The 10,670-nt window shown below is 45.2% G+C and overlaps 1 protein-coding gene across 1 annotated transcript in view; it reads left to right on the top strand.

Annotated features, from left to right (window-relative positions):
• The first annotated feature begins 7,137 nt into the window (after positions 1 to 7,137).
• PLCXD2 (phosphatidylinositol specific phospholipase C X domain containing 2) overlaps positions 7,138 to 10,670 on the top strand; it is a 35,726-nt gene continuing 32,193 nt past the window's right edge. The window contains exon 1 of the mRNA XM_044287888.1: positions 7,138 to 7,347. Within this exon, the coding sequence (XP_044143823.1) occupies positions 7,263 to 7,347 (85 nt within the window). The 5' untranslated portion in view covers positions 7,138 to 7,262. The remainder of the gene's footprint in view (positions 7,348 to 10,670) is intronic.

Below are 10,670 nucleotides of genomic sequence, written 5' to 3'. Positions count from 1 at the left end.
GTTCAGGGCTCTCACAAGCGGTCCAAAATGGATTGGTTTTGCCTTAATGCATTCTGAATGGATGCGGATCCGCTCAGAATGCATCAGTTTGCCTCCGATCCGCCTCTATTCCGCTCTGGAGGCGGACACCAAAACGCTGCTTGCAGCGTTTTGGTGTCAGCCTGACGATGCGGAGGCAAACATATCCGTTCTGACACACAATGTAAGTCAATGGGGACGGATCCGTTTTCACTGATCCGCCCCCCATTGACTTTCAATGGTGTTCAAGACTGATCAGTTTTGGCTATGTTAAAGATATTACAAACAGATCAGTTCTGAACGGATGCGTGCGGTTGTATTATCAGTGCGGATAATGATGGATATGCACCAAACGCGACTGTGAAACCTTATACATGATGTTACTTTCTGCAGTGAAACTCGGTGGTTTGTTCATTCAGAGTCCTAGCAGGAGAATTTGTGCGATAGACCTATCAAAGGCTTTCTCCAGTTGTCTTGATGTTTGTGTTCACATTTCTTATTCACGTACAAATACATGTGTGTATACAACAAAACCAGAATTAAGAGACTATTGTATTTCCCTTAAAAGGGCATAAAAACCCGTTCAGGTTTTATACAGTTTTTGAAGCCAGGAGTGCATTAAAAAAGAGGTGAATTAGTGTCTGCCCTAATACTTTCTCTGCTTTTATGATCCACTCCAAATTCTGCTGACCACTGCTATTGCATGCAGCAATCTCCTCCACAGCATGGCGCAGAGCGATCTTTGTCATCGCTCGTCCCCATGCTGTCTAGTGGTTTGCCGGCGGCAGATTTTTATTACACTGCATGATCTGCTGCCGGCAAACAATTTTTAAGCGTTTTTAAAAATAACAATTACCCAATGAACAATCAGCGACAGTATTACACGGCAAGATGATCGCCAATCGGCGCTCATACGAACACTCATTAGCGATCATCTGCCCCAAAAAAATGTACAGGTGTAATACAGTCTTTACTGGTATGCAGTGGTAGTACATAACACGGATGTATGCCTGAGAGCAAGGTGTATTGCCTGTAAGGTTATACAGACAGCTCCACAACCTGGAACACATATGACATACATCATTCATAAATTGTATGAGGAGTGGTACCCAATACATTCTGGGGACTGCGGTGATGCACAGGGGAGCATTTTGGTGACATACAGTATGGAGAAGGGAGGATACACTGATTGCCTGATACTTATGGGACCGGCATAAAGGCCCCAATGCTTTTAAGTTTCAAGGTATAGAACACATCCAACCATCACTATGGGGTGGAGACCTAAAGACGTGCAGTGGATTATTTATTAATTTTTTTCCTTGTGAACGCTCAGACCTGAGGGCCTTAGTCATCAAATCTCCTGTGTGTGCTTTATGGAAGAATAATGGGGGCCTGTATAAAGCATTAGATACCCCTGGCTCCCCTTTTGGATGGGACAATGCATGCTTCATTAGTAAAGGTGTGTGGGGGATGTATTATACATGTCTAGCCCCCCTTTTCATCTTGAGTTTTTGCCCAACAATTAACTGTCCAGGAAGTGTCCTGCCCCTCTTAGACTATGTCAACCTTAACAGCTGGATGTATGAATGCTCTACATACTTTCCCTTCTTGCCACTAGTAGCTGGGCACTGTACTGTCCTCATGGGTTATACATGCACCCTACTGGCCATCATGATTGATCAGGAAGGGGCACCCTGACCAATGCAGTACCTATGGCTAATACAGCAGCCAATTGTAAATATCCACCTTGGAGGAGGGTCCTCAATTGCCTGGGATCACTGCGGATTAAGGTGGTTTTATGCGCTTATAATTCTGATAAATAGAATTACTGAATGCTATTCTTCCTGCTGCATCTTGTAGCCATTCTGGCATTTATAAATCGCGACCAGAAGAGTAGTTAGCAGCTTCATTGGTCCTCTAGTAACAAGCAATGCTTCTGCAAGATGGGCACTGACACTTACAGGTCTGGTGCTTCAACAGAAGAGTTTCCTGACCCTATAATGAAAAAGCAAATCTATAAAAAACAAAACCTAGCATTTTCCTAGGCAGTGAATCGCTATATATAGCTTACCAACCAAGCACGGTGCAAGGAAGGGCAACTAGCAAATTAGTGACAGGCTCATTCAGACGTTGTAAGCAAGATCTTGCCTGGTCCAGTCCCACAGAAGAGTTAAAGGGGTTGTCTCACTTCAGTAAATGGCATTTATAATGTACAAGGCACTTACTAATGTATTGTGATTGTCCATATTGCCTCCTTTGCTGGCTGGATTCATTTTGCCATCACATTTTACACTGCTCGTATCCAGGGGTTATGACCACCCACCCATCCATTCAGCAGCGATGGTGGTGCCTGCACACTATAGAAAACTGCCAGCCTATGCATACTCCCATGGTCCCGGCCGCCAGAGACTTCCTATAATATGCAAGTACACATTTTCTATTACACCATATGGCCAGCTGGGTGTGTGTGGGCGCTTCTTGCCTGTGGAAGAGACGGCACCAGATGATCTGGCCAATATATTATGCTGAGAAACCTTGGGTCCTAGAATTCAAGTGGATGTTAATTTGACACACAGCACCTAAATAATTTTGCAGATCAAGCACACTACTTCATGGTAACAATATTCTGTAATGGCAGCGGACTCTTTCAGGGGGACAATGTGCCCAGATGTAAAACACTAATGGAGTCATTTGTCAAACTGGTGTACAGTAGAACTGGCTTAGTTGCCCATAGCAACCAATCAGTTCCACCTTTCTTTTTTGACAGCTCCTTTGAAAGGTGGAATCTGGTTGGTTGCTATGGGCGACTAAGCTAGTTCTACTTTTCACCAGTTGCCCAAAACTGTAATGTGCTGGGTGGCATTTTCACAATTTGACAGGTGCATACTTATAGTGGTTATCCAAACATATAATTTTTTTTTTTCAAACTCGCCAATCCCCTGCTGGTCTTATGCCGACACTTCTGGGGCCCCTCACCATTTACTTTTCACGCAGCTTCAGTGAAAAGGTTTATATATATATATATATATATATCACTCTTGGGGCTCGTTCACACAAACGTTTTTTGCATTCCGTATATGCAACCATGCATTTCAATGGTTCTGCAAAAGAAACGGAATGTACTCTGTATGCATTCCGTATTTCCGTTCCATTCGAAGATAGAACATGTCCTATTATTGCCCGCAAATCACGTTCTGTGGCTCCATTCAAGTCCATGGATCCACAAAAAATGGAACACATACGGAATGTACTCCATATGTCTTCCGTATCTGATCCATTTTTGTGGAACCATCTATTGAAAATTTTATGCCCAGCCCAATTTTTTCTATGTAATTACTGTATACTGTATATGCCATACGGAAAAACGGAACGGAACTGGAAACCCTACTGAAACAAAAAACTGCCCGCAAAACACTGAAAAAGCCATATGGTCGTATAAACGAGCCCTTACACCAGATGGTCTACTGTATGATCCTGGGAAGTCTCACGCCCTGGTTCTAGTCTACTTAATAAAACCTGAGCATTAGTTTCCTCTGGGGCCAATGTGCCACTCAGTGTGCTAAATGAAATGATGCTAATAGTTTGAGGTACAGTTGACCTGCTGGAGGTATCATGAAATTTTAAGGGACCCTGTTACCATGAAAATGATAAGTATTCTGCAGGCAGCATGTTATAGAGCAGGAGGAGCTGAGCAGATTGATTCATGGATTTGTGAGAAAATATTCAGTATATTTAGTAGTTTTTCATTCATTTAAATTTCTGTTAATTCTGGGCGTTGAAGTCAAGGAGTTGGTCCTAGCAGTGATTGACAGCCTTCCCTCTATGACTGTGTATACAGATAGCTATCCGACACTGACTGAAAACAAGGAGGCGGTCCTATCAGTGACTGACAGCCTTCCCTCTATGACTGTGTATACAGAGAGAGCTGTCAGTCACTGACTGAAGACAAGGATTCGGTCCTATCAGTGATTGACAGCCTGCCCTCTATGACTGTGTATACAGATAGCTGTCAGTCACTGACCGAAAACAAGGAGGCGGTCCTATCAGTGATTGACAGCCTTCCCTCTATGACTGTGTATACAGATAGCTGTCAGTCACTGACTGAAGACAAGGAGACGGTCCTATCAGTGACCGACATCCTTCCCTCTATGACTGTGTATGCAGATAGCTGTCATTCACTGACTGAAGACAAGGAGACGGTCCTATCAGTGACTGACAGCCTTCCCTCTATGACTGTATGCAGAGATATCTGTCAGTCACTGACTGAAGACAAGGAGACGGTCCTATCAGTGACCGACATCCTTCCCTCTATGACTGTGTATGCAGAGATAGCTGTCAGTCACTGACTGAAGACAAGGAGACGGTCCTATCAGTGACTGACAGCCTTCCCTCTATGACTGTGTATACAAAGATAGCTGTCAGTCACTGACCGAAAACAAGGAGGCGGTCCTATCAGTGATTGACAGCCTTCCCTCTATGGCTGTGTATACAGAGATAGCTGTCAGTCACTGACTGAAGACAAGGAGACGGTCCTATCTGACTGACAGCCTTCCCTATATGACTGTGTATACAGAGATAGCTGTCAGTCACTGACTGAAGACAAGGAGACGGTCCTATCAGTGACCGACATCCTTCCCTCTATGACTGTGTATGCAGAGATAGCTGTCATTCACTGACTAAAGACAAGGATTCGGTCCTATCAGTGACTGACAGCCTTCCCTCTATGACTGTGTATGCAGAGATAGCTGTCAGTCACTGACTGAAGACAAGGAGACGGTCCTATCAGTGACTGACAGCCTTCCCTCTATGACTGTGTATGCAGAGATATCTGTCAGTCACTGACTAAAGACAAGGATTCGGTCCTATCAGTGACTGACAGCCTTCCCTCTATGACTGTGTATGCAGAGATAGCTGTCAGTCACTGACTGAAGACAAGGAGACGGTCCTATCAGTGACTGACAGCCTTCCCTCTATGACTGTGTATGCAGAGATAGCTGTCAGTCACTGACTGAAGACAAAGAGACGGTCCTATCAGTGACCGACATCCTTCCCTCTGACTGTGTATGCAGAGATAGCTGTCAGTCACTGACTGAAGACAAGGAGACGGTCCTATCAGTGACTGACAGCCTTCCCTCTATGACTGTGTATGCAGAGATAGCTGTCAGTCACTGACTGAAGACAAGGAGACGGTCCTATCAGTGACTGACAGCCTTCCCTCTATGACTGTGTATGCAGAGATATCTGTCAGTCACTGACTGAAGACAAGGAGACGGTCCTATCAGTGACTGACAGCCTTCCCTCGATGACTGTATATACCAGGCATGCTCAACCTGCGGCCCTCCAGCTGTTGCAAAACTACAACTCCTAGCATGCCCGAACAGCCTACAGCAGGGCATTGTGGGAGATGTAGTTTTACAACAGCTGGAGGGCCGCAGGTTGAGCATGCCTGGTATATACAGTCATACCTGTAAATCAATTATAGGCCCTCCTCCTTGACTTCAAAGCCCAGAATGAACAGAAATTGAAATGATTAAAAGAGTTAAGCCTCTTGCACACGAACGTGTGCGCCCCATGGCCATGCCAAACACTGACTGTGGGGCAGCGGCAGCGGATCGCGGACCCATTCACTTTAATGGGTCTGCGATCCGCCCGTTCCGCAAAAAGATAGGACACGTTCTATCTTTTTGCGGAACGGAAGTACGGGACCAAACCCCACGGAAGCACTCTGTAGTGCTTCTGTAGAGTTCCGTTCCGCATCTCCGGATTAGCGGACCCATTGAAGTGAATGGGTCCGCATCCGTGATGCGGAATGCCCACAGAACGGCACCCGTGTATTGCTGATCCGCATATGCGGTCCGCAGCACGGGACACCTACGGTCGTGTGCAATAGGCCTTATGCCTTATTCACACGTCAGTGTTCCGTCATTTCCATCAGCGATTTTAAGCCAAAACCCGATGCGACTCTAAACACAGAACAGGAGCAGATCTTTCCCTTATACCTTATCTCTGTGGAGGCTCCAATCCTGTTTTTTGCTCACAATCACTGATGGAAATCACTGACCAAAACACTGACGTATGAATAAGGCCTCTTGCACACGACCGTTGTGTGTTTTGCAGTCCGCAAATTGTGGATCCGCAAAATACGGATGGCGTCCATGTGCGTTCTGCAATTTGCGGAACGGCACGGACAGCCATTGATATAACTGCCTATTCTTGTCCGCAAAACGGACAAGAATAGGACAGGCTATTTTTTTTTTGCGGACCACGGAACGGAGAAACGGATGCGGACAGCATCTTTTGCGGCCCCATTGAAGTGAATGGGTCCGCATCCAAGCCACAAAAACTGCGGCTCAGATGCGGACCAAAACAGTGGTCATGTGCATGAGGTCTAAGGCTTCTGAATCTTTGCCCACAAACCTATATATTAATCTGCCGAGCGCCTCCTGCTCTATAACATGCCTCCTTCAGATCAGACACAATGTTCAATATGACAGGATCATTCCCAGACGGTGGACTGCCATGTTTTGTTATAGTGCTGCTGCTGTATTTGTGGAGCTCCTCTTATGTTTAGGACAATTTGGATGGGCAATGCGGACTACTGTCCAGTGTTCTCTGACGCTGGCCCCTGTTTTGACTATAAATTTCCTGGCAATATTCTGATGAGGTAATTGACTGAACCCATGATGCCACCAGAGAGTTCCCCCTCACTAGAACATAGCCTATTCTCAGACGAAGTGGGTGGCACTACATTGACTAGCAGACCCACACACAACTCATGCCCTAGACATGCCTGGGGGGTGGGACTTCCTCCAAGATTATGCTCCCCAACAACAAAAATGGCTGGCCCTATACTTACTGTTTTTTATGTGCATATATTATGTCATACGCACGCTTTTTTTAATTGACCATGTTTTTAACAAACTATGGTCTTTCAATGCAAGACAAACTACTTCATAAGCCTTTTAGGTAGGGCAGACTGTTATACTGCGCTTTCACCACTAGATGGCGCATTGCCTGAGGAAGACCTGCCAGTGTCTGCTGTCACAGCCCAGCTAATAAGCTTAGCCTGGCTGGCTGTCACACACAGAGCTGTCACTGGGGCTGACAATGCGGAAGATATGCAGCCGGCAGGTCAGGAAGTGTTACCTGAGCACACGGCAACGACTAGCAGGCTGACTGATGTGGGATGTGGCTGGGAATATTCTGATCCTTATTATGATCCATCCCTATAACAGGAGTAAGTGATGGCTGTGAAGTGCAATGAGGACTGGATGGGCACCCTGCCAGTATGCCTAAGTACTATGCCACTGGCCAACTTGGCTATACCAGGTATTTTCCTTTTATTATGCAAATAACTGTAATGGAATAGAGACACTGTTATATTATTGTCATAGTCATTACTAATTGTGTGCAATATGTTCTCCTGGCATGACTATGTAGCTTTCTTACACTGGCTAGAGTACCTGGGTACCCCCACTGCCTGGCACATATTCATTTACATGAAGAAGATTGTAGCTGGTATTGCAGTAATAGCTGTCATTAGCAGGAAACACTGTGCGTGGTCATGGCGGTTTACTGCAGTGATAGTAAAGGAGGACAAGTCCCTATTTCTCTGTGTTTGGAGCTTTTCACTGTCCTCTTCAGCTAGAATCAAGGGCGTGTGAGGCTTCCTGTGGTGTATTCAGTAGGAAACCATTCTAGGAACATTTCCTAGACCAGTTTCTTGGAAAGGAAAAGCGACTCTCCCAGTATGAAGGGTTATTCTCATCTAGACATTTTGGGATAGCCACCTCTGGGACCTGAGCTTTTCTCCATAATGGGACCCCTATCACAGTTTCATTTTATGTTCTGATCCATCTTAGAACAAACGGATCCTGTAAAAAAATTTTTTTTTATCTATCCAAAAGTAACGGAAATGGCTCAAACGAATGCTAAATGTGCATAATGGATACTCAGGATCTGTGTTTTGTTTTTTTACAGAATCAGTTTTTTCACCTGACGGATCAGAAGAACAGGCCCCTATGAATGGGTCCACATCCGTTCCACAATTTTGCGGAACGGGTTTCGACTCATTCATTTCAATGGGGCTGCTAAAGATGCGGACAGCACACTGTGTGTTGTCCGCATCCGTTGTTCTGTTCTGTGGCCCCACAAAAATATAGAGCATGACAAGAATAGGCATTTCTGTAATGGGCTGCCCGTTCTGTAAATTCCGGAAGGCACACAGGCGGTATCCGTGTTTGCGGTCCGCAAAACCCGTTGCGGTCGTCTGAATGCGCCCTAATATGTATGCAGATATGGATCATCCCAGAGGTATAGCAGCCTCTACCGGAACACAGTGGGAATGGTTTGACAAGCAGCGGCAGTAGTACACCACGTCTACCTATGCTCTTCCAAAGAGTTCCACATAAGGTCTTTGGTTCAGCGGGAATTAGGATAAAATTCAACAAATGGTCCTACTTACTTTATAAGTCATTAAAACATAAAATGGGCTCTTTGTTTCCTCCTGAGCGATGTCACTATTCCAGCTTCATCAAGGCAGCTCACTATGACATGGTGTTCACAAGGTACCAGGCTGTCATAGCAACCGATGAGAGCCCCGCAATTTCGCCCTGAGGAGCTCCGATTGGAGGACGGGGAAGCCCTCTCCCTCTGTCTAACCCCTCAAATGCCGCAGTGGCTATTTACAGCGTCATGTGAGGTGTTAGGGTGATCCCCGATCCTGTTCACTGCTGTATTATACAGTCGGCAGCAGTGGCGTATGGAGCGAGATCAGCTCGTCAGCCTGCTCCATACAACCCTTTAACGCTCAAAGCGTACGGGTACGTCATGGGGGGTTAAGGGGCCACTTCCTGACCTCCATCTTTTCTTGGAGACTGCTGTTGTACTGCTGTGTGTCTCTAATAAAGGTTATCTCTTTAAAGGTAACCACATAAAAATCTTCAATATTTAAATGAAATATTTCTCTTTTACAGACCTTGTAATACATCCTCTTTAATGTAGATGGCTGGAACAGTTACTGCATACCAGCTGTGTATTTTATATACAATCTTTCTCATGAACTTTGGGTCACTTTTTTGTTCAAGCCATGTCCAGGAACATTGGCTGCTATCCGCTGGGCCCCTTAAATTCTCAGGAATTTTGACAACAGTGGTCACAGAAGCATTAAGATCTTTGAGGATAGTCTTGTAGCCATTAAATTGACATACTGTACTTAGCCATTGCCTAATTTTGAACTTCCTTACACACCATGTTACTTCTTTGTCAAGGCTGTGTACACATTGCATATGAGCCCTACGGCCATGGTCAGGCTGGCATACATCAGTATACCTTTTCTTTTTAACTGTATAGACGTCAGACAGCTCTTTGCTATACCGAGGGCTATATATGTATATTTTAGTCAACATTGTGGCCAGTGCAAGATATATGCAACTGTACGGCTGTATGGAGGAGTAGGTTGTAGACCTCTGCTGGAGTTTTATGTCAGGAAATCTTCCCAACAACAAAAGGCTGAGACGCGGTGTGTATGGTGTGCATGTGAGTGATGACCTTTCTCCGAGAATGAGTCAAAGCACTTTTTCAATTTCTAATTGATGGGGATGAGACTCTCAAGACCACCGTCAATCAGCTGTTTTCCGAGGCTGCTGCGCTCTAGTGAGTGCCTCTGTCATTCCATGGCCTGTGACGTCATGTTTATCGGTCACATAGCCTTTCTGCAGAAGTGTCATATTCAAGTAAATGGGATTGACCTCCAATAACAAGCACAGCCAATATACAATGTACAGCGCTGGGCTTGGTATAGTATGAAGAGGCTGTAGTACTCATCTGAGTGATTCAGCCTCTTGAAACAGCTAAGTGTTGGGAATTGGAACCCACTGATCAGATTTTGATAATTTATCCTCAGGATAGGTCATTAATATTTAAAGCAGTTGTCCGGGTTCAGAGCTAAACCTAGACATAACCCCTTCTTCACCCATGCCACTTTGAGTGGAGCATCGGAGAATTTTATGCTCGAGTGCTCTCCCTTGCCCTGTGCTTAGTCGCGCAGGGCAAGGGCTTTTTCAGCAGATCCGATGACGTACTGGGTATCAGAATGCCAGGCGGAGATTTCCACCTAGCAGTGAGCCTGGTGATGTCACTGGCACTATTGGGCAGTCTTTAGCGCTGTCCTAGCCTATAAAACAGCCTAGTCCATCTCTAAAGCCCGCCCATTCCTGCCAGTGACATCACCGGGGACATTGCTAGGTGGAAGCCTCCGCCTAGCAGTGAAAAAATATAAACAAAACAGCCTGAGTCCTGCGCAATGCAGCGCAGGGCAATGGAGAGATTCAGAGCGTTAATGTGTCATTCTGGGTCAAACCTTTTGATGCTGTTGAACCAGTAGAAAGTCAGATGGATTTCCAAACATCTCAATGCTCTAAATATAATGTTACATGGGAACACATCTAATATTACTCACAATGTGCATGGTCGAACACCAGGCATTTGTGGCTGGATTTGTTAAAGAGGATTGTCTAAGAAGTTAATCCATTAATTATAGGATTAACAGTAGATTGTTAATGACCTGAATCCAAGGACCTTGCTGGAACCTACTGTTTGCTTTTCTTCTATGATGTCTCAGTAGTATTTAACAAATAATCTTGTTATATCAT

Source organism: Bufo gargarizans, chromosome 3, assembly GCF_014858855.1.
Source record: "Bufo gargarizans isolate SCDJY-AF-19 chromosome 3, ASM1485885v1, whole genome shotgun sequence".
Taxonomy (NCBI): domain Eukaryota; kingdom Metazoa; phylum Chordata; class Amphibia; order Anura; family Bufonidae; genus Bufo; species Bufo gargarizans.
Note: the sequence above shows the minus strand (reverse complement) of the source record. Positions and strands in the feature narration are given on the sequence as shown.